Source organism: Nicotiana tabacum, chromosome 2, assembly GCF_000715075.1.
Source record: "Nicotiana tabacum cultivar K326 chromosome 2, ASM71507v2, whole genome shotgun sequence".
In the NCBI taxonomy this organism is placed as follows: domain Eukaryota; kingdom Viridiplantae; phylum Streptophyta; class Magnoliopsida; order Solanales; family Solanaceae; genus Nicotiana; species Nicotiana tabacum.
In genome coordinates, this window is record NC_134081.1 from 80,982,573 (window position 1) to 81,006,122 (window position 23,550).

Below are 23,550 nucleotides of genomic sequence, written 5' to 3' on the forward strand. Positions count from 1 at the left end.
GTGTAGCATGTGGCTTGGTGTCGATTGTCGAAAAGAAAACTAGTCAATATATGGATCTTTAAATCAAGGTGGAAGGCATGTAAAGTTGTTTTAATAAGGAGGACTCTCTTCTATGTCCACACAAATGAAAGCTGTTTATTTCGCTTTGTACACAAATATTTATGAATGACCAACGCAAACTTTACACAACATTCAGATTATTTATTCTCAACATCGAACCAATACAAACCAATCTACCCTTTTACTCCCAGCTACATTCACTGAGAGCAAAGTGGGAAAACCATGAAATATAAAACCCAAAAATGAAAAAGAAAAGAACAACAATCAAATATAAATAAATAAAAAACCGAACAAGTTCATCAGAATCCTAGGAGGAACAAGGAGCCAATAAAAGCTGTAGTGGAGCCAACAAAGCTCACGGCGATCGAAGAAGCGCCATTCTTTGGAGGAGATGATTCTTGAGAAGGTGCTGCAGTTGGGTTGATCTCTACTGAGCCTGTAGGTGGTGACGGGGCCTCTTCGCCGGACGGGGCCGGAGATGGGGGAACTTCATCTGCTGATGGAGAAGGTGGAGGAGATGCTGCTGTTTGGTTGCGGTTGCTTCTATCTGCCATAACCACAGCATGTAACTTTTCATTCTTGACACAGTTGTCATGAACCCCACTAATGAAGTAGAATGGTCCAGATTGGTTAAATTTGACCACACTGTGTCCATCGCTATACTTCTCAATTGGAGAAGCTGTGTTGCAATTATCATAGTCTGCCTTGTTTACAAGAAGCACTGAGTCTTTATCAGCAGGGTAGTTAAAAGCTGCCAAGGCAAAGTGAGAAATGATATCAGAAACAAACTTGTGTATGACAGCTGAATCCTTGACCTAGAGTTAGTGGTTTGTCAATGAATGTGGTTTTATTATAGATTTTGAGTCTTTTTTGTATATGTATGCACAATTTGAGTCGAAAGCATTGAGTTAAGTTGAATTTATCCACCTATGAGTGATAATTAACAGGTAACATTGAATTGAACCAAAAAAAAAAAAAAACTTACATAAACTGTCACCAATTTGGAATCGACTCCTCTCGGCCCACTGGTTGTAACTATTGGGATATGAAGGGACACTCCAATCTCCAGAACCTCCAACTTTGAACTCGAAAGAGTTGGCATTTTGGAACATTATGAAAAGACTGAGCAAGCCCAAAACATTAAAGACGTTTCTACTTGATCTTGAACTTGTTTGAGCCATTGGGAAAATGAGGAAAACAAGATATTAAATCCTTGAATTGCAATCAAGGTCTTAGAACTTGTTTGGATGTATGGAAATACTATTTGGGTGATGAGAATGGAGAATGATAATGAAGGATATTTGTAGGTGCAAATTGCCATGAACTTTACAAGCTGTGGCAGTGAAGCTTTAGCTTCTTTTTGTTATTCTTCACCTTTAGATTTCTTAACGGCTATTGCAAAGCATAAAGCCAAGAGAGGAACTTGTTTTTTACCACTTTTTAGTTACTTATTTTGGATTTATACTTTCCTTGATCATTATCAAGAATTTTCATGTCTTGTGGTTTGGGTTGTGGAATCTAGAATTTCCAGACTGTAAGATTATTCGTTTGTGTAAAATAGTACTAATTTCGCCTTCTAGGTAACGAGGAGTCTAGGTAGTAATATTAATAATGTTGAGTGACAATTTTTTTTGCCATAGAGTGAGGAGCTCTCAAACAGAAGTTACTACATATGGCGATTATAGTCAAAGTTTAGTTCATCCTATTCGGTATGGAATAATAGTATAGCTGGTTTGCAATTAGATTAACTCTTTTTTCTTTCTCAACATTTGAATTTGAATCACTCACAGAGTCACAGTGCAAGCAGGGCATTAAACTCATCCTGAAGGCCTACAACAATGAATTAATGATGCAATTATCTCTTGAAATGAAGTAATACAAAGTATGGTGAATGGTTAACTAGCTAGCAGTGTTTTAAAAGGCGAGGTGTTTTACATATGCCTCAAGACCCAAAGCACGGGGTGTAAGCCCCATGAGTATTTAATTTTTAATATTTTATAAAATAATATAATTACAGTAAATATTTTAAATAGGTAATATTGCATAAATTGAAGAAAATTATAAATAAGTGAAAAATATGTATAGATGTACTCCATCCTCATAAAAAAAACTAGTCAAAACAATCAATTATATGCAACTTACAAGCACAACTTTTGTTGAAACAAATAAAGTTTTATACGTGGAGGAACAAAAAAGATGATTAATCTTCAATTTGAACCTTTGAACTTGCTGCTATAGAGGAGAATAAGTTTTTTTTTGTATTTGCAAAAAAAAAAAAAAAAAAAAAAATTGTTCATTGCTTTTGGGAGACAGTAGCAGATTAGCGGACAAGATAAAGAATTGTGAAAGACCATAAATTAGAGCTTCTAGTAATAAAAAAATATTTTGACTTTTAAATTTAATATTTCAGTTCCTTTTTAAAAAATTCGAGTAATTGAGAATTTGGGTATTATATTAAAGATTTGTTCAGCAAATTTCGTTTTAATTTGAAAAAGTCTCTTGGGCTTATGCCTCACTACAAAAAATGCGCTTCAACGCCCGGGCGTACGCCCCGAATTGCTGGGCGTAGGCCTCTTGAGACTTTCGCCCCCCACCACCGCCTCAGGGCATTTTTGGTGCGCCTCGTCGCAGGGCTTGCCCAGAAAATGCCTTTTAAAGCACTGCCAGCTAGAACTGTAATATAGAGCTCCAAACGGAACACGACTATCCAATAGTATCTACTACGACCTTCACAAAACTATCATTTGTGTCGAAAAATTACGATCGATATTTAGAGTTTTTGTTTGAGTTTTTCAATTAATTAATAAAAATTCAATGTCCTTGTATGGTTATAAGTCATGACATTAGGAATGCAGTAAACTTCTTTCCAAGTTTTTATTTTATTTTCGCACTTTAAAATAAACTATTCAAAATTTTATATTTGTCAATAAGATTTTTGACAATAAGAACCAAATTAATGTATTGAGATAAATGGAGTTACTCGAAGAACAATACTCAAAATGAATATATGTTTATTGGTGATAGCCTTGAGAATGTGTACGAGGAAAGATAAGTATGAGCTCACCTTTATTTATCTTTAAGCTATCCTCGTTTTAATATTTCTTTTTATTTTAACTCCAAAAATATGATTATTTTTTCTTCAATAATCTTACAACCAACGGAAGATTTTATGTTTCCAATAACATTTTTCTAATTCTAATCTTATATCAAATAAATGAACTAATTTCTCAATGACGGAAAAGAAAAGGACTATTCTCTCCATTTCGGTCATGCTAGGTGATAACAGACGCTGTTAAATGACCACAAAAATTTAAGTCAGATAAGAAAATAATAAAAAGGAGTAAAAGCCAAAAGAGAAGAAAACCAAAGAAACATGAGTCTCCCAACATGCTTAGACAAGTATGTAAGATTGACCCTAAGCCTAATGATATCAATATTAGAAATATCATAGACCATTTCCAACTCTTGCCTAGACAAATTGACCAAATCGATGACCATCTCCTCGATTTCGACATTGCCCACTGAAATGAGCATAAAATTAACTTAGATTTTGACTCGACTTGTACTGGCTTGATTTCGATAGAAAGTATGTCTCGACTTGCTGCGACTAAGTTCGGATTTGACCGAGCTAATTGAATTTGCTCACTTGAGTCATATAATGTTTACTTTAAATTTTAAAATTACATCTATTAGGCTCAGTTATTAAGTAAATTTGTAATATGTTAATAACATATATCATTTTCAACCTTTGGCCGTTCAAATTGACAATACAAGGTTACTTGCCTAATTCAAACACTACTCCTATGCTTGCATAAATCGACTCAAGGTTTGACTCAATTGATTTGTATTTTAGTTGAACTTATTTTGTTTTAATTCGATAAAAGTTTAGTACAGCTTAAATTTGATTAATGCTCAATAAAATTCGGCTAAGCTAAGCTCTGATTGCTATTTAAAATTCATTTATTAAACTCATTGTTAAGTAAATTAGTACTAATATGTTAATTTAATAGTTGACCCAAAACCCTAATGATTTCAGACCAAAAACATGGTAGACCATTTCTGACCGAGTCAAATTGACCAAATTAACTCCACCGGCCCCAACCTTCTATTTTATTCTACAAGATACAAGAAAACCACACCCCAAAAACACGCGCCGCCATCTGCGCGTCATAAAATTAGTCCCAAACAATAACCTCTGATCTTCCACTTTTTAGTACCCCGCGACCAAGATGGTGGACCCCACGTCTTTCTCGCTAACTCTGAAATGCCACCGCCATTACTCATCCATCAACCACCCTCAACTCCTCACTTCAACAATATTCAACTGTAAAAAGAAAAAATGAATTAGCCAATCATATGCAGATTAGAAAAAAAAGAAAGAATATACCTGTAAAGCAAGTGTATGATATGAGTCCCATTTTGTTCTTCTTGTAGAAACTCTGATCTGGGTTCGTGAGCTGGAGCTGGTGCCTGGTGGGTTTTTGTTAATTTTTTTTTTTCAAGATAGCAAGTTTGGATATTATCAAGAATGTGGAGGGACCCTGGTGCTCCTGCTGATTCTTTCTATCAGGTTCGCCCTGAATGTACAGATGTTCCCAAAACTAGATTCAGAATCAAGGTTAGTATTTCTCCAATTTTATTCTTTAATTTTGTGATTTTAATAGATTTATGGTCTTATATTAGAAGCTTTTCTTGGAAAACTAATTCATTAACTGACCCCTTCTCATCTGTTGTATCAAGCTCTTGTGATTGTATTTTGGTTTTATGTGTGTTTAAGCCTTCTGCAATGGTTAATGGAATGGTCTATTGTTTAATGTTGTGAGATGTATAGAGATGATTGGAAAGATCATGTGTTAGTTGAGATTAAAGATGCTTTTTTGTCAGGCTATACTTGGGTTCTAAATGGGGATCATTAACTGCAATCAGCATAACTAAATGTCTACAGATGTATTCGAGACTTCAAAGTAATGCATTGATGTTTTCGTTAGGTTTTGCTCTCAGAATTGGATAGCGGCGTAAGGCCAGTTGTTTGAAGCATCTTTCAGCTTGCATTCAGATTTAGTAGTTGCAAGTGGAACTTGGTGCAAAGTTACCTGGTTTTGAGTTGGGGAAGAGGGGATTTTGTGCCAACATATTGCAGAAGTTGCTACCTACAAGCTAAAAATATGGGCAAATAATCTTTTTCTTTTCTCATTCTTTAACCTGGAAATCAGTAAATTGCAATTGGATGACACTTCCTGGTTATGAACTTATAAGGCCGGAGTGCAACATTCAATGAGTAACATTGGATGCTGATTAGCATAGTTCATTAGTTCCCTTTTTTGTTCTGTTACACTTGTGGCGCAGATGTTGTGAACTAGTTTTGGACTGTATCTTGAATTGGAACTGTGGGTATTAAGCTGCAAATAGTGATTTGTGAGAGTGCTCATAACTTGCGTGTGATGGGGCAAAGTGAAGTTTTTACCCATAAAGTGGCATAAACTTCAGGGGCAATGGTATGACCCCTTCAGAAATCCTGGATAAATTAGGAAGTTGATGATAAGAAAGTTTTAGGAAGGCTTAGAGAAACTAAAAAGTTATACCTTTTATGTTGCAATGGCCTGGTTTTCTGAGTGTAGGGTAAATACTAATTTGTCTGTTTATCGTCACAGATAAGAGTCTGATACATTATCTGTTTCAAATACCATTTTATCCTACCTCGCTCATCGCCCCTCAGGCTTAAAAGCCTTTCCGTTGCCACCACTTACCTAGATCGATATGGCTAGATACATCACAAATAAGATTGTTAATAAATATTTCTCACATTTCTCTTGAATAAGTTGAATTCCTTACTTACAGTATTCGTGTTGCTGCATATATATTATCTATTGATCTACTTATTCAGGCTGGGAAAACCTTAAGTGCAAGGAAATGGCATGCTGCATTTGCGTCAGAAGGTTATCTTGATATTGGCAAAACGCTAAGTCGAATTTATCGTGGGGTAAGTTTGACTTATTGATTTCAAGTTTCTGTAGGTTTACGTGATATGTGATCCTTAAAGCTTCTGTTCTACGGTTTCATTATGCTGGCTGATTTTCCTTTTTCTCTTTTTGGTCTTTGTGGTACTGATCGAATGAATATGTTTTACACATATATAATTGGCAAGATAATTAGCTTAGTAGACTACTAACCATCAAATATCTATAACATTGTAGGGCATTCATCCATCAATTAGAGGTGAAGTTTGGGAATTTTTACTGGGTTGCTATGATCCAAAGAGCACATTTGAGGAACGAGAGAACATACTACAACGGCGGAGGTATTTTACTTTCTTTATTGCCTAAGTTTGGAAGAGCACTTGAATTTTTCCGAATTTTAAAATGCTTTATCATTGTAAATTAGTCCGTTAACTTTAGTGGAGTAACATGGAAAATTATTCTTGGAGGTGACCTGAAATTCGTATTTAGCAACCTTTAAGATCTATGCGCTAAAAGTTGCTCCATACAGAATTGTATGATGACATTATTAACAAACCTGTCAGCTATCAAATTGGTTAACACATTGCACATAGATGTTACCGAATTTAACAAGTTCTTAATAGTCAGAAGATTGTTTTTTTTTCTTTTTAAATTGTTAATAGTCAAGAGATTGTTCTTCACAGAATCCATCGTATATTTCACTGCTAATGACAAGAGAAATGTTTTGATATTGCATTTCTAAAACTTTTTGTTCTATCTTGCGTGGGATTCTGAAGCCTTTGGATTTTGAAGCGTTCACACCTGTAATTAACCTTCTACAATTTTTGTAACCATGATATAGTTGGCTCCAGTCATGAAGTGGAATTTATAAGGATTTATATAGCTGATCCCTATAGTATAGGAATGGGGCATAGTTGATCATAATTCATCAATATGATTGTGCTCATCTTCACATGTAAAAGGGGGATAATTTGCCATTCCGGAGTATAAATTAACAGTGATCCATATCCAATTTCCATACAATATTCTTGACATGGATTTACGTTGTGTACATTCAGGGCCCAGTATGCTGTACTGAAAGAAGAATGCCGCATGATGTTTCCCATGATTGGAAGTGGTAGGTTCATTACTGCACCTGTAATTACTGAAGATGGTGACCCTATTCGAGATCCTATTACTCTCCAAGAGGCACAAGCGGCAAAAGAATTAAGTTCAGGTGGTCAACAAAATGGTAATCCTGAAGATGTTGAGTTTTCAACTTGTGTGCTTTCCTCCCTCCAGCTCCCCCCCTCTCTCTCTCTCTCACACACTCTCTCTCTCTCTCTCTCTCTCTCTCTCTCTCTCTCTCTCTCTCTCTCACACACACACACACACACACACACACACACACACATATTGTATATGGAGGTATGCTTGTTGGTAGTTTATACGGTTAATAATCTTTTGACTGCATGGTAGTGCAGGTGTTTCAGCTGGATATGAAATGGTAAAGGAGCACGGCAAAAGAATAATCCAGTGGAAACTGTCATTACACCAGATAGGTTGGTTATCTCTATAGATTTTATGTACTTGTTCAAGATTTAACTTGTTTTTTCATTGTATCCAATCTATAAGAAGTGTTTGTCTATAGACATTTTTCTGTTGGCAAATGAAGTAATAATTTGATTGAGGATGAACCACATGCTAATATCATACTCTTCTGAATCACTTGTTGATGCTTTGTCTCTTGATGTTGATAAGTTCTTTGTTTATGTGTTTATGCTAGGGCTCGATGTTGTTCGGACTGACAGGACACTTGTCTTTTATGAGAAACAGGAGAATCTAGCCAAGCTTTGGGATATTCTGTCTGTTTATGCTTGGTTTGACAAAGATGTTAATTATTGTCAAGGTGGGTTGTCATATTATTTTTGTGATATGAAATTTTCTAGTATTTTTCGCTTCTCTTTGACCCGATAATTGCTGGGCCGCAGGGGCTTTTTGGCATTTATCTGTAACAGTTCAAACTTGAATATGTGTTTGAAGGCTTTTCTACACCCTGCTTTCACCTTTTTTGACTATTTCTTGTGGAATATGCTTATGGTGATGATCAATTGGTTTCAGGCTTGAAGAAAAAAATTGTATAGACGTAGTTAGAATGTTTCTCTAGGTCAAAATGCATGCATATTTGTCGATAAATTATCTTAAAAAGGTGAAAGGATCCATCTTTTGTATATCAGTTTTGATATATTTTCCCATAGCAAATTGTATCTTTGTATGTGATATCATCAGCTTTATCTGTATCAAGTTATCGGCACATAGATTCAACAATTTTCCTTCTAATCAAAAGAAAAAAAGAAAAGAAAAGGAAGTTCTCTTTTTCAATGCATTAGAGTCTCCTTATTTTATAGTATTTGTTTTCGCTGTTGTTTATCCTTTTTCTCTATTGAATATTAAGCTCTTGACAATGCTGAGCAGGAATGAGCGATCTTTGCTCCCCCATGATTATTCTTCTAGATGATGAAGCCGATGCATTTTGGTGCTTTCAACGCCTTATGAAGAGACTGGTATATACAAAAATTTCTTTATTCACACAACCTGTTTCATCATTCTAATGGCGTAAATTATATTTTTTAATTGCTGTATTCTCTCAAATTTGACCACTGTTATGGTCTTCATTTCCTAAATGTTAATATGTGCTCACATTTTTTATTTGCATCACAACTCTTTTGTCTTTGTACCTGAATATTAGCACACATCTGTATGTAAAAAACCTGACTTTTGCAATTCCTTAGCTTCTCATAATTAGATCAGCAATAGATATTGTCGGCACTGTATTATACTATACGATTAGGACAATTCCTTCACCCTTTCTAGTTGAAGGAGAGTATATTATGAGATTGGGAACTTACTCATGATATGGAGGGAAATACTCATGAATCAAGTAGAAGAGAATTTCCTGTTCCTTATCAAAATTCCCTGTTATACTGGAATATTATTAATATCAATAATGGAGCAGGGAAATGCTCATAAGGCAAGAGTATCTTGTGAGGCGGATATGATAGCTGTTAACCACTCAGGTCGCATAAAAGAAATAGTATTGAAAAATTTACAATTGCCAAGAAAATATTTTCCAAATACTAAAAGAAGAAATATTCGATTAATTTGGGATTCCATATATTTCATTTAAAGGATTAAACCTCATCTGTATATTTTTTGTGCCCTTACCATACTTTAACAGCTATATTTTGAGTTTCACCTTCTATCATTGGTGTTACTATATGGATTATGCTTTTTGCAGTTGTTGTGACTAATATCAAGTGTTCTGTGAAATTTTAAAGAGAGGAAATTTCAGATGCACCGAGAGGTCTGTTGGAGTAGAGGTGCAGCTGAGTAATCTAGCTTCAGTAACGCAAGTTATTGATCCAAAACTTCATCGTCACTTAGGTATGATCTTTTCCCTTTAAATTATAAGTACCTAGTCCAGTAAAACGCAATTTATGTTCTTATTTTTTCATCTGGTCTTTGTCTCAATATGAACGACGTCTTATTTCGGAACTTCATCTAATAATCTAAGACAAGCGGCTCACTGATGCTTTATACAGTACGGCTATCCTAAGAATTTCATAACCAACAATATCAGTTCTAAATTTTCAATTGAAAACTGAACTGACAGAGTTGTTATGATGTTGGAAACTAAAAGCATCTTCCCTATGTTCTGTTTTTGCTGGAGGGTACATCTTGCAGAAGTCAGCTATAACTGCAGGCTATTATCTGTCGGTCAAATTCTGGTTACATTGCTCTGATTTTCCAAAATAGAAGCTGAGAAGATTATGCTGTTTAATGCTACACTGGGATTCTTCGTAGTTCTTTATAATTTCCTGTACACTTTTTGCATGCACATAAATTATACTAGAATCTTCCAGTTTATCTACAGCTGTAGCTTGCAATCATGATTACTTGCATTGTCTTGGCCATTGAGACTAAATAATGGACAAAATAGCTTTTCTATATATACATCTCTAAACCTGCAAAGCATGCCAAAAGCTACTCAATCACTGCTTAACTTCTCTTCCTGCTGCTGTGTAGTACCCCCATGTTCTAATGATAAACTAGAAAGTTTCTCACATCCGCTTGACAATTTGATTATGTGCTACCCGGAGGTGTTTTATTACACTTAGAGTTTCAGTATGATCTTCTTATGAAAGTATGTGATTAGCCTAATATTCCCTCAACGATAGAGAATTGGTCTCTGGCAGGGGTGGAGGTAGAAGTCCAAATACGGGGGTCGGCCAAACCCAATAGCTTTTGCTCAAATAGTATATTTGTGTTAAAAGAATTCATTATATATGTACTCACATTAAATTTAGAACTCAATTATTAGCACTTGAAGTCGTTCTAAAATCAAGAAGCCATAAAGTTGAAATTCTAGCTCCACCTCTGGTCTTTGGTACAAGCCTTCAATTATTTAAATTGGCATGCAGATATAAAGAGTTACAATCATATCTTCTATGAAATAGTAATATTGGATTTCGTTCTGATCTTGTTCACAGAGACATTAGGTGGAGGTGATTACCTATTTGCTATCCGGATGCTCATTGTTTTGTTTCGTCGAGAATTTTCTTTTGCTGATTCATTATATCTTTGGGAGGTAGGATTTTTCTCCTGAATAATTTAACTAGTTTTCCTGATCTGGACCTGCTAGTTGATGGCTTTTCCATCTGGTTGTCTGAAAAGTAACTTATGACTTAACTCTATTGTTCCTTTTCTGATGCATGTATATATTTATGGTCTGACCGCGATGTTCTTATTGTCTCAATTTTTTTTATTACTTTTCATCACCTTTTTTCAACAGATGATGTGGGCTTTGGAATATGATCCCGACCTTTTTCTTATGTATGAAGACCCTGACTTAGCAGCTGAAAAATCTGAAGGATCTAAAGGAAAACCAAAATCGACACGCCAGTGTGGGAAATTTGAGAGAGAAAATATGAAAAATGGAGGCAAAGGTGTTGAAGCTCCCCTCCCAATTTCCGTTTTCCTAGTAGCCAGTGTCCTGAAAGACAAGAGCACGAAGTTGCTGACAGAAGCTAAAGGACTGGACGATGTTGTTAAGGTTGGTTTGCAAAGTACATAATAACTTCTATTGTGATCTCCAACTCAAGAGTCTTTCTTCTAACCTCATCTTTGGCGAACTTCCATAGACATGGCGTGACAGGCAGGTGATCACACCTGTGGATGGAAGAAAATCTTTCGAATCTTATTTTAATAATCTGTTTTAATTATAACAGATACTGAATGACATCACTGGAAACCTGGATGCCAAAAAGGCTTGCACCGGTGCAATGAAACTTCACAAGAAATATCTTAAAAAGGTATTGCTACTCCCTCCAGTATTAACTTGTCACTTTTGCTAAACATAGTTCCAAAGGATTTGTCGTTTTAGACAATCAAGAAATAGTTGATTAATTTAGATGCTCTAGAATGAAGTAAAAAGACTGAGATATCAAAGAATAAATAAGGGAAACTACTCAATTACTAGTAATATTTTCTTAAAGACTGCTAAATGCTAAAGTGACGAGTAAATATGGGGGGGGGGGGGCGTGCGGGGAGTATAAGATTATAAACATGGCAAGACTGTTGGAGGCATAGATTGTTCATCAGAGCTGTATCGGTATCTTAACAAACAACTTAGAATTATTTGCAGTATAGTTTCTTGTAGATCGATTATGAATTTACATTTGCTAATGATGATTACTTTAAACAGGCAGCCAATGCCAACAGGTAACCAAAGCCAAAGCAAGCGCTAGGCAATTCATAAGCCATGGCGCTCATGTAAAATAACTTTTGTTATCCTTCTCTTTGAACTTGTGACTGTACTCTCCCTGTTCTCTCCAATGAGCTTAATGTTGCTTCAGTATTGCTGCAGCGTAAGAATGCTATCGCGAATTTCGATATTCTGATTTTTTTGGCCATGTTGAGGAAGAGTCTGACTGCTTTTGTATACTATGGCTTGATTTGTTGAGGCCAATGTAAATTTTCATTGTTGTCCAGCTCCAAATTGGTAGTTTTTTTGTATACTAAGACACTTCCATTTGTTGTAACATTAACATTTTCTTTCGTACTTTACTAGTTTATGATGAAATTACATGTAAGTATAAAAAGCCAATTACCTCAGAGGCAAAAGAAGTGGTATTGATGAGAAAGACCAGAAAACAATGATCTCCTCCTCGTTCTTTTATTCCTCATGATTTTTGAAACAAGAAGAGAAGATATCAGAAATAGTCTTTTAATTTTCTTGATGGTATTTTCATTCGTGTTGTCAGATCTCTTCTTGGCTGATAATTTTTACATAAACAATGATAGACAAAGATGAACTCATGCAAAGAAATGGCTAGACTGATGAAAAATTATCAAAAAGTTAACGGAACTTTCTTGTCCGGCCTATGATCCTATGATAAATCTTCTGCGTAGGAGAAAAAATAATCTACTCTTGTACATGAGAGAAAACCCATTTTTAATTCGCACTGTCCGTTTATTATACGGAAAAAGTTTAAATATGCCCATGAACTATTAAAAACAGAGCAATTATGCCCTCCGTTTGTATTTGGGTGCAAAACTGCCCTTGCCGTTAATAAAGTGGTTCACTTTTGCCTCTCCCCACTAAGAGACTCCACACAAGGAAATTTTTGTACCCAAATACAAATGGAGGGCATAATTGCTCTATATTCAATAGTTCAGGGGCATATTTAACCTATTTTCGTATAAAATAATACTTTTTTGCTGAGTTGAAAATCCACGTCGGAGAAAAAGTCTTCTTTCTAAAAAAAAAAAAAAGCGGGAAAGGAATGTCTTGCCATATCTTTTACATAGTAATTTCTATGATGATGAGAAATCTCACCGGAAAATCCCTCCGGCCAGCTGATCACAACCTCCTGCTTCACTTTTTTTACTTATTATTTTTTTACTGGATCAAATTCATGTGAATTGATTTTTATATTCTTAGAACTCCTAAGTCCTAGCATGTAAGATAACCAAACAATACCCCATTAGAGGGACTCGAATCCGGATCTGCTCAAAGGATACAATGCCATTGTTCATCATTGATGTATCCGTAATAAAATGACCCTTTACATTGTAATATCAATTCTTAATGCAAAATCTTATTATTAGAGTACCAAGTAATTAATGGTGAAATGTTTTTCGTTTCGTCTTCCTATTTTAATTTGCAACCACATATCAATACATCCATAAGTTACTATCACAAATTTCACTTTTACATTTCTCTTATGTGGGTATTTGGGTACAAAATTGTGCCCTCCTTTTGTACCCAAATACAAACGGAGGGCGTAATTGCTCTATTTTTAATAGTTTAGGGGCATATTTGGACCTTTTCAACTCAGCAAAAAAGTATTATTTTATACGGAAAATGGTCAAATATGCCCATGAACTATTGAAAATAGAGCAATTATGCCCTCCATTTGTATTTTATACGAAAAATGGTCAGATATGTTCCTGAGCTATTGAAAATAGAACAATTATGCCCTCCATTTGTATTTGGGTACAAAATTATCCTTGATGTGGAGTATGTTAGTGGGGGAGGGGCAAAAGTAATTTTGTACCCAAATGCAAACGGAAGGCATAATTGCTCTATTTTTAATAGTTCAGTGGCATATTTGACCCTTTTATGTACTTTTTAAAATAAGCAGTTTCTTGCAGCTTGACCAAACGAGCTCTAAATAAACTCTCAGGTCACTTTTATTTGGCACCTTTTGACTTTTCACGGACCTTAAGAAATAATAAATGAAGTGCATAATTTACCATGTTACCCATATTAATTGATGCATATTTTATTGGATTTGAGAAAATGATTTGAAATGATAATAAATACTGTGGGTAAAACAGAAAAAAAATTAATGTCTTCTCTTGATATGCGTAAAATATCAAGTAAAAGTGAACATCTATTTTTAGTATATATACCAAGTAAAAGTGACCGGAGGGAGTAATTATTATGTGATTAATTCCGAAGAGAGAGAAAAGGTTTAGTGTCCAAAGGAGAAAATAACAGCACCGGTAAATGGATGACATTTCAATCTTCACATAAGGGAAAAAATTAAAAAATAACCAGATTTACAAGTGGTAATTGAAAAATAGCCACAATTTTAAAAGTAATCGAAATTTAATCACTTTTCATGTAAAAGATAAATTTGAACAAAAATAATGTTCAAAATCCGAAAATATTTCGAATTTTTTACATGTGAACTTCTAGCATAACATGCTGGAATTCTATAATGTGCTGGAGTTCCAATATAATATGCTGGAAATCCATACACAGGTGCTCCAAATCTCCAGTATATTATGATGGAATTCCATAATGTGCTAGAGTTCCAACATAATATGCTGAAAATCCATATACAGATACTCCAATCTCCAAGTATATTATGCTAGAACTTTCCGTATTGCAGCAAAATGGTGATTATTTTTCAAGGAATTTTTTCTTTCATATACAATATTTGAAACTTTTTTGCCAAAATTGTTCTAATTTTATATATTATCCGCCCTAAACAAGAATTACTTATAAATTATATACAATCCATTATTAGTGTCTTAAATTAGGGAATTTAGTTATATCCTTTTCCTATTTTCTCTCCACTCTTTCAACAAATATTTTCCTTTCCAGATTCAATCAAACAGAGGACCGCGAGAACCATATGAGATAATATCTACTAATAGATTTTGACCAACATTTTGTTTCCCTTTCAAGAAATGTAGGAAAAATTGTAAAAAGAAAGAAATGGATACAAGAATTTGAGGAATTAGAACAGGTAAAGACATTGATGAGAATATTTACCACATCTCCAAATATTTTCAAGAAGTCGTCTGTACAAAGCATAAGCGAATCTCTCTCCACTTTTGGCAGCCAAACAAGTAACGACTTCATCATTGAGTCCAAGGTTCAAGACAGTATCCATCATCCCAAGCATAGAAATTTATAAGTAAATCAAGCAAAATTAGTAGGGGAATAAATAGAAATTAAGCAAACTGCATACATTAAGAGGTGAAGTCGCTTTTATTTTGTTGCAGACTTTACTTTCCACGAACAGTTTTCAGTTCGATCAGATTTGAAGTCTATAGTCAACTAACTTTGAGGGCTGAAACATGTACGTCATGAATCAGTGCACCCGAGTCAATTTGAAATTCATTCTTTACTTTTCTTTCTTTAACAAATCGAATAAAAAAGAATAATGTATCATACAACAACATACAAATTAAAAAATAAATGTCGTATAAATTTGATATATCTACAACAACATACGTACTAAAAATAAATTTCATACAACGAATTATATAGTATACAATTTATTTACAACTTATCTACAACTTTCATATATCATTTTTACCTAGTTAAATACATCTACAACATCATACAACTTAAATATAATTTTCATATAAATTTTATACAATATGTCTTTTGTATGTATTTTGTATATGATTTGTATATATTTTGTATGTGGTGTGTTCTTCTTCCTTTGTGAAATTTCAATCAAAACTTCATCTCTTAATACAATTTTGATACATATCAACAACTTTATGTAAAAAGATACGTATTTATAACTTAATATAAATTTCATACAACGATTCATACATTATACAACTATTTTTCAATTTTCATACAACATCCAATTAAAAAAATATATAACTAAAATAGAATACAATTTAAATACAATCTACATACAACGTTAATACAATTTCGTAACTATTGTATGTCATGTGTTTTTCTTCTTCTCCTTCTTCGAGTTTCAATATGAAATTCATCCATACTCAAGTCTAATCTTAAAATTGAGATATAAACTTCAAAGAATATTCTCAATTGTTTGCAACAATACCCGATCCAAACAAATAATAGTTTTTAAAAATTCAAATTCAAATTCAAAGATTCGAAACTTTTTAATGGTTGTCAATGGTGGAGAGTCAAATACCTTCAAAATTTATTGATTGATAATTTCAATTCGAATACCAATTGTGAAACACGAAAGAAAATTACTAAGTTAAAATTTTATATTTAAATAATTAAAATTCATTGATGAATTTTCTAGAAAAAAGAAAGTATAAAAAAGTAGAGAAAAATTAGGTAAAAAACATAAGGAGAGAAAGAGAGAGATGGAGAGAGAAAGAGAGAGAGATTGCGCAGGGATGGGGAAACAATCGATTCCTATTCAATTCATAATATAAATGGATATTAATTTATATATAATTAATAAATTATATATGCTTATGTAATTAAGTTAAAACTTGATTACTAAGGATAATACAGTTTCATTTTACAAACGCGGACTATTTTTTAATTACCCGGCTAGCGTGTGGTATTTTGACCCACATAAGAGAAAACTAATTGACATTTATCCAAACGCCCTTGGTTATTCCTCTTTGAATTTCAGCTGGTATTCATTTTCGTCAATACAGAGAAGTTTCAAGTTTATCTCCCAAAACTTGTTCATGCTCTGTTTGGCAATGTTTTTTTGTTTCTTTTTCATTTTCTTCCTTTTCTTTTTGTTTGCGGACCCAACAAAATTCGTTACACTACGCAGATCTCTGCAGAGAAGAAAAATATTCTCTATTATACTTTTCTTGCTCCCTACTTCACATTTCATAATCACACAGTACTACACACAACATCTTCTTCACGAAAAAATTTCCAAATTCCATAAAACCATCAGCACATCTCCATTATTTACACCATGTGAAAATCAACCCCAAAATGGCCCATAAACAGAGCTCCAAAATCCACCTCCATAAAACCAGCTGAAAACCACCTTCAAACAGTCATGTAAACTCCACCAGTAGCCAGTCTCGTTTACCAGCTTCAGGGCAAAATTCCATCTAAAACCAATGACCCAAAGCAGAAACACCGCTAGAAAACCACCATACGTGAACCACTTTCTTCCATAAAACAGACAAGAGTAGAAGCAAACATGTAGTGAGCATCAACTCGACTCAGGATTAATAACCCATTTTCACTGCAATCGTTCATAAGCCAACCACAACAGGGGAAACGATTGAGTAGTTCAGCGGTTACTTTTGTTCGTGTTGAGGTTTTCTCTTTCAGTGACGAGTATCCCGTTCGTCGCTCCGGTTCCTATTGCTCTAGTTTTTGTTCAAAGTTCTGGGTCAACGGCTGCTTTCCAGATTAGAAAGGAGTATTGCACTTAAGGTCCATTTCTGCTTTGCTTACTCTTCCTTCTTTTTCACCCAGTTTAATTAACTCTTGTGAATGTTGTGTTGATTTATTCATTTACTTGGTTGAGATGAATTTTTGTACTCCTGCCGTATTGATTTCTTTCTTTGAGTTTGAATTTTATCCCAAAATTTGAGATACTCATATGAAATTGGAAAACATGAATTAGATATTTGGAATATGCGTACTACATTAACTACTGTGAATGTTCTATTGATTTATTTGTTTACTTGGTTGAGATAAATCTTTTGCTCTGTTTCTCATGTGCAGGATGTCGTCTGCCTGGGATAACATTAGATTGGGAGTGAAGGAATATAAAAAGTTAAGAGACGAATCACTGAATAAAGAGGTCCAATTGTACAAAGTGAAACACAGTCTCCTCTCACTTGAGAAGGAAGTGTCTGAGTTGGAAAATTCTGAACTCTATTTGGGGGAGCAAATTTCCAAAAAGAGAAATGAATGCGCGGAGAAAGCGGAGATGCTCCCCGAGTTAGAGTCAGTCTACAATGCATCGGTGAGGAAACTTAAAAATCAAGAAGAAATTATCAAGGTGTTCGTGGGTAGTCTGTCTGGCAGACAATATTTTTTATCTCAATTGGACACAGATGCAATAATCTGGATCCACGAGTTTGTGCCCACAAAAAAAGTTAAATTTGTTCTGGGGAAGTCCGTAAAACTAGCTCATGCCGAGGCAATGAAAAGAGATATCAAGGGTTTTGGGGATTTGACCTCTGGCATATTGTACGAACTTGATAATGGTCGTTTCCGGGAATTGGAGAAATATCAGACCCGTCATAGGCATGTTGCAACACCGATAAACATGGAAGCTCTTGCAAAGCCGACTCTCTCTGAACATTCCAAGTGAGTACCAATAACTTGAAAAGATTGGTATTTTTTATTTTATTGTCATCATCTGCTCCCCGCCCCAATTTCACCATTTTCGACGGCGAACTAAGGCGCGAAGCCTCGCCCTCTGATTCTGTCTGAATTATAGCAAAGATTACCTACAAATCATACCTCAAACTGATGTTCGTCTGATGATATATTGCTTTGTTTAGAGAATTAAACAACTTCCTTTTATTAATTATAGAATATGATGTATTGCTTGGTTGGGGTTTAATTTTCCTTCCAGTTTCTACATATTTGGATCTTTATTGGCTTTGAAGCCACGATTAGTGCACACTATACATCAATTGTTTCAAGAAGATTGTGGTGTGGTGAAGATAGTTGTTTGCCCAAATGATGGCCTTTTTTATCTCATTTGTATTCCCTTTTTTGGTTGTCCATAAACACCTCATTTCTTTTGTTTTGCACAATGTGCAGATTAAGCATGAGTTTGTGTAGCCATTAGGCTTGTTTTACTGATTGTGTGGAAACAATGAGCTCTGACTCCACAGTTGACTTTGCAACAGTCTCTCTCGTTTCCTGGAAAACCTAGGAAAACATCCTCAGCACAAGACTCTCTGATGTACTTTTCATGTCATACCAGGCCACGGTCCAATCAATGTCTATTATAACCACGACGCTTCAAATTTTGACCCTCCTTGAACCTTACACGATAACTCAAGTCCCTTTGACATCTATCATTTCCCTACACGCAGCATTCATATGCATCTCTCTTGTACAATGTGTATACCTTGACAACAATCTCACAAGTCACAACAAACGACATATTTGATCTTGTTGTTGTGAGGTGCATCTTTCTGCAGCAGCTCCTTATGATTCACAAGAACGCTCATGACTTTACAGTTTCAGTGTGAAATTTTTCAGAATTTACTTTGCGTAATTTTTCTGACAAATAAAACCTCATTTCTAGGCCAACCTAATTTAATTTCCCCGTTAGGGAAGTTAAGACAGTTATCATTTGAAAGACCTTCATCATCTCCTTTTTTCAATTCATCAATGAAATTAACATTTCTTCTTTTTTCAATTCATTCATTGTAGATTGTTCATTTTTGTTTTAGCTTCCTTGCCTTTTCCTCCTTAATTACTCTGTAACTTGAGTTGTGCGGCTCCTTTTACAGATCACTTTTGTCTTATGAGCCTTATCTGCTCCTCTTCTAGTAAACCATTCGACAAAAACAAAGTGAACCTTAACAGATCCTTAGCATTTTCTAAGTAACATATATTTAGCTTCAAGAGAAAAATAGGTAACTAGAATTTTCTGAACAACTTTACTATCACGAAGGTCTGCAATCTACCTTGTTTCCTATCCTGATAAGTCTATCTCACTGCTGTGACGGTTTCAAATACTTTTATCTTTTGCATTTAAAATTTCCTCGCAAGATTCTGTGTTTTCTTACTACTGATTGTTTCATCTTTCTGGTATTCTTCTTCTTTGAGAATCTCTTTTCTTGAACACGTGCAGTATTTCTAAATTCTATTAAATGATACTGCTACATACTATTTAAAGCTGATGATTTACATATAAAGCATTTTGACATCTTCATTTGGATATTGACCGAAAATGGCGTTCACTAAGTGGCTTTCACGCAGAAAAATCTGTCGAGATCTAATTAATCTCCAGTTTCATTTTCCATTAACTTGAACCCTTAAGCTCTCTATCTGTTCAGTTATCCAGATTAGGTGCATTACTTACTGATGGCTATCTTATTTTGCTTATTGCATTACTTATCAAACTTGAACTCATGAAATACAATTAAGAATTAAGATACTTCAATTTGATCCGGTCAGCAAACTAAACTATGACCATTTCAGTGAGACCGAGCCTTTGCAGTACGATTGGACAAACATAATTAGGGAGAAGGTAGAGGAGATTAAAGCTGCTTTAACAGCAAAAGAAAATGCTTCTGAATTGATAAGAACTTTGAAGCAACATTTCAAAGATTCTAACTGGAAAGATGAGAAGGTTGTCGCATTTTTATGGGATGATATCATTCATGCTGTTCAGTGGCCTGCGGATCCACGAGAATGTGTGGCTTTTGCCCATTGCCAAGTATTGATTTCCCTCACTTTTTGAGTTCAAGTTTAGTTACTTCTACACTTTTGTTATGTTAGTTACTTCTACGCTTTTGTAGTTTTTGAGTTCAATTGCTTATAACTTTTTCTTTTTCCTTTTTTTCCGCTTCTTTCCTTTTTCTCACTTTGCAGGTGAAAACATGGAAGGATGTGCTGATTATGGTATGCACTACAAAAAAGCTTAAAAGGAAACTCATGTACAAAGTACAAGACCGGTGTTTTGATGATGAACGCGAGGGTGTATTTCCTATAATTGTAAGGTGTCTCTATAGTGAAAATGTCCTCGCCAAAGGTACGATCCGTCATTGGTTCAATATCGGATCTAACCTTAAGGGCAGGTAAGACTGGCAAAAGTACTTGGCTATCATCTCTTACTATTAAGTGCTAACATCTATAATTATGGCAGGAAAGACTTTCTCTCGTTGCTGGAGCCCTTTGTCAAAGAGCTGAAGAAGAAATGATTTTGTCGTGATTTCCAGTTGAGCGGATTGTCTCCACTTTTTGTTTTCCCTAGAGAATAGGAGTAAAAACAGCAATAGGAATTTTTACAGGAATTGACGTTTTGCTTCATGTCTTTAACTGTTTTATGTGGATTTGCTTTTTTGGATATTACTTACTTTCCTGTGTTTCTTTGTTTATTACTATCTCGCACTGCTTCTGTATCAGTTTACTAATTGACTTATTAAATATCTACACGCATATAATTTACTTACTGTGTAACATGTATCTAACTAATATTTTATGATATTATTTTAAAATACTTATTACAAGATATTTCACATTAATAAATATCTACAATTTCATAATATTTGATTAAATATTTAAACGTACTCGTGGGGCGGCTGAAGGGTAGGGCAATTTAAGCCATTGCCTTCCCCCCCAAATTTTTTAAGTATATTACAATATATAACATATAATTTATGTAATTATTATTAATAAAAAATTTTAAATGATAAATTTATCTTCCTCTTCAATTTTAATTTTTCCTTGTCTATGTACCCTCGTTTTTGACGATTTTATTTTCTAATTTTGACTCGATATCTCTGAATTAGCTATTTCGTTTTGCCTTGTTTGATTCATATATAAGAAAACAAGATTTTTGTGTCTCATTTTTCTAACTGAGAAATTCTCAGGGCAAGTGGCACAAGGTTTAAAACTCGGAGGTTAATAAGCTCGTCCCTATACTTTTCTCCACTTAAATATTATGCTTTTGACTATGGCAAAGTTTGAAATTGTGATGTACAAAAACCTATATATCACACGTTAAGCTCTTACCACTAGATCAAAGTTCTGTATTTTTTTATCTCATTATTTTATGTTTTTTATAAAATAAATTTAAAGATCTTTTAATATTGTCACACCTCCTTTTTCCCGAGGGGATAGAGGATAGAGAGTTTTTTCAATTTATGTGACATTGTTCAAAATTGGATTATTTATTTATTCAGAGTCGCCACTTGGAATAATTTATGGTGTCCCAAGTCACCGATTTATTTTAGAATCCCAAATCGAGGAAAATTGACTCTTATTTATGGTCTGCGAACACAGAAGACCGGGTAAGGAATTCTGTTAACCCGAGAGAAGGTGTGAGGCACTCCCGAGTTCCGTGATTTTAGCACGGTCGCTCAACTATTAATAATTGGCCTACTTATCTGATTTAATATATGTTTTAAACCTATATGTGCATTTTTATTCCTTTTGCCGATTTTATTATATTACTGCATTTTAAACTTTTATGGAATTAATATGAGACGAGTTACGTTGTCGTACACTCGTTGTTTATACACATCGCAAATCGCGTCACGTGAAACACACCCGCAATATACAACGTGTTTAATTTTATTTATTATTGTTTGAAGTTGTGGTCGAGTCACATGAAACGCACACTCGAATTGGGGATTACGTATCGTGACCATGCCACGAGAACCGTACCCACAATCACGATGATTTATTATTAATCGCGCCTAAAACAAGCTACGATGTTCGAATGCTATTCAATTACTAATTTTGAGATTATTGTAAGGTCATGAGGTATGTAATTATTTGTGGAAGAATTGAATTTATTATTTATAGAAAAGTGAGCTAGTTTAGAGAAAGATGGGCCATCTATGTTATTTATTACTTTGGGCATGATGAGACTAAATCTTTTGGCCCAAAATCTTTTCTTCTCCAACAACCCAAAAACCAATTTCCTTGGAAACAAATCGTGGCCCAAGCAAATTATCCATCACATTATCCCATATTCTGTATATTTCTTAAACAAAACTAATGACACCATAATCTCATGAACAAAATTAGTAAACAAGCTAAATTACAGTGATTCAATAGACCCTTTATCCGGTTAAATCAACTCAAAATAAAACTTTGCAACTCTAAAATTAACATCATGGTCCAATAAACATATGAACAAGGAAACAATCAGATTCAAATGATCCAAATATCAATAGAGTGAACTACTACTTCATGCTACCCAATAATCACACCAATAGACAAGAAGGTAAATGGACAATTATAATCAGTGGAGAAAGGAAAATAACGGACCTTTGATATAAATTAACAGAGTTGAAATTACAAGAGCGCTAAACAATTCGACGAGTGTTGACTGGAGCTTTCACCGGCCACGAAATCTCGAACAAAAAATCGCGACTTGCAACCCCGATCGACCTTGCAAAATCGGTGATTTAGTGGCTTGTTTTTGCTGGGTTTAAAGCTATTTTTTAGGGGGTTGATTTTGCTGGATTTTTCGAAAGAAAGACGAAGAAAGAATGACACGAGTAGAAATTTCCTTATCCTAGAAGAAGAAAATAAATTTCTCTCAATTCCTTCCTCCCTATTTTTTTTCTCTCCTCTATTTTTTTTTATTCTCTCCCTTTTCTCCTCACATTTCTCTTCTATTTATAGAAAACATTTCGAAATTTTTTCAGATTTTTTTTTTAATTTTTTAATTAAAAAGAATTCACACTTCTCATTTTTTTTTAAAAAAATGAAAAATAATTGTCCACTTTTCTTTACTTTTATTTTTTAATTTCTTACTTTTTAAAATTTTATTATATTTAAATTCCCACTTTTATACTTTTTTTTTATATTTTTATTTTCCACTTATTTTACTTTTCTTTTTTTAAATTTCTACTTACTTTTACTTTTATTAAAAAAAAAATCAGATACCCTTACTTTTATAATTTAATTCCAACTTTATTTTACTTTTTATTTTTTAAAATTTTCACATTCTTTTACTTTATTTTTTTTAATTTTCCATTTTTTTGTTTATTAAACAATTTCTACCTACTTTTACTTTTACTTTTTAATTTTATATTTCTACTTTTACTATTTTTTTAATTCCCATCC

The 23,550-nt window shown here is 34.0% G+C and overlaps 3 protein-coding genes across 5 annotated transcripts; 2 read left to right on the plus strand and 1 right to left on the minus strand.

Moving 5' to 3' along the window:
* Positions 1 to 117: 117 nt before the first annotated feature.
* LOC107785203 (early nodulin-like protein 9) lies at positions 118 to 1,342 on the minus strand. Its single transcript, XM_016606443.2, has 2 exons — positions 1,046 to 1,342; positions 118 to 811 (listed from the first exon to the last, which is right to left on the minus strand). Exons 1-2 carry the CDS (start codon positions 1,239 to 1,241, stop codon positions 360 to 362), a joined length of 648 nt encoding a protein of 215 aa, XP_016461929.1. The 5' UTR covers positions 1,242 to 1,342; the 3' UTR covers positions 118 to 359.
* A 2,855-nt stretch (positions 1,343 to 4,197) lies between these two features.
* LOC107785199 (rab GTPase-activating protein 22) lies at positions 4,198 to 12,162 on the plus strand. Of its 2 annotated transcripts, none has more exons than XM_016606438.2 (12): positions 4,198 to 4,678; positions 5,945 to 6,040; positions 6,255 to 6,358; positions 7,076 to 7,248; positions 7,481 to 7,558; positions 7,783 to 7,905; positions 8,472 to 8,560; positions 9,335 to 9,440; positions 10,547 to 10,644; positions 10,849 to 11,109; positions 11,285 to 11,368; positions 11,761 to 12,162. In XM_016606438.2, exons 1-12 carry the CDS (start codon positions 4,589 to 4,591, stop codon positions 11,779 to 11,781), a joined length of 1,323 nt encoding a protein of 440 aa, XP_016461924.1. In that variant the 5' UTR covers positions 4,198 to 4,588; the 3' UTR covers positions 11,782 to 12,162. The 2 variants fall into 2 exon arrangements, with proteins under 2 accessions (XP_016461924.1, XP_016461925.1); XM_016606439.2 differs by having other exon boundaries at positions 4,210 to 4,678; positions 7,076 to 7,233.
* A 4,440-nt stretch (positions 12,163 to 16,602) lies between these two features.
* On the plus strand, positions 16,603 to 20,815 carry LOC107785200 (uncharacterized). 2 transcript variants are annotated; one of them, XM_016606441.2, is made up of 5 exons: positions 16,603 to 17,205; positions 17,500 to 18,090; positions 19,948 to 20,185; positions 20,341 to 20,546; positions 20,615 to 20,815. In XM_016606441.2, the coding sequence occupies exons 2-5, from the start codon at positions 17,501 to 17,503 to the stop codon at positions 20,667 to 20,669; spliced, it is 1,089 nt and encodes a 362-aa protein (XP_016461927.1). In that variant the 5' UTR covers positions 16,603 to 17,205; position 17,500; the 3' UTR covers positions 20,670 to 20,815. The 2 variants fall into 2 exon arrangements, with proteins under 2 accessions (XP_016461927.1, XP_016461926.1); XM_016606440.2 differs by having other exon boundaries at positions 16,604 to 17,205; positions 20,620 to 20,815.
* The last annotated feature ends 2,735 nt before the right edge of the window (positions 20,816 to 23,550 follow it).

Coding starts and splice junctions, on each gene's coding strand:
- LOC107785203 (XM_016606443.2), bottom strand. CDS start 1,241: ATGGCTCAAACAAGTTCAAGATCAAGTAGAAACGTCTTTAATGTTTTG. Junction 812..1,045: donor CCAAATTGGTGACAGTTTAT/GTAAGTTTTTTT, acceptor TTGCCTTGGCAG/CTTTTAACTACCCTGCTGAT.
- LOC107785199 (XM_016606438.2), top strand. CDS start 4,589: ATGTGGAGGGACCCTGGTGCTCCTGCTGATTCTTTCTATCAGGTTCGC. Junction 4,679..5,944: donor AAACTAGATTCAGAATCAAG/GTTAGTATTTCT, acceptor CTACTTATTCAG/GCTGGGAAAACCTTAAGTGC. Junction 7,559..7,782: donor ACTGTCATTACACCAGATAG/GTTGGTTATCTC, acceptor TGTTTATGCTAG/GGCTCGATGTTGTTCGGACT.
- LOC107785200 (XM_016606440.2), top strand. CDS start 17,501: ATGTCGTCTGCCTGGGATAACATTAGATTGGGAGTGAAGGAATATAAA. Junction 18,091..19,947: donor ACTCTCTCTGAACATTCCAA/GTGAGTACCAAT, acceptor TGACCATTTCAG/TGAGACCGAGCCTTTGCAGT. Junction 20,186..20,340: donor TGGCTTTTGCCCATTGCCAA/GTATTGATTTCC, acceptor CTCACTTTGCAG/GTGAAAACATGGAAGGATGT.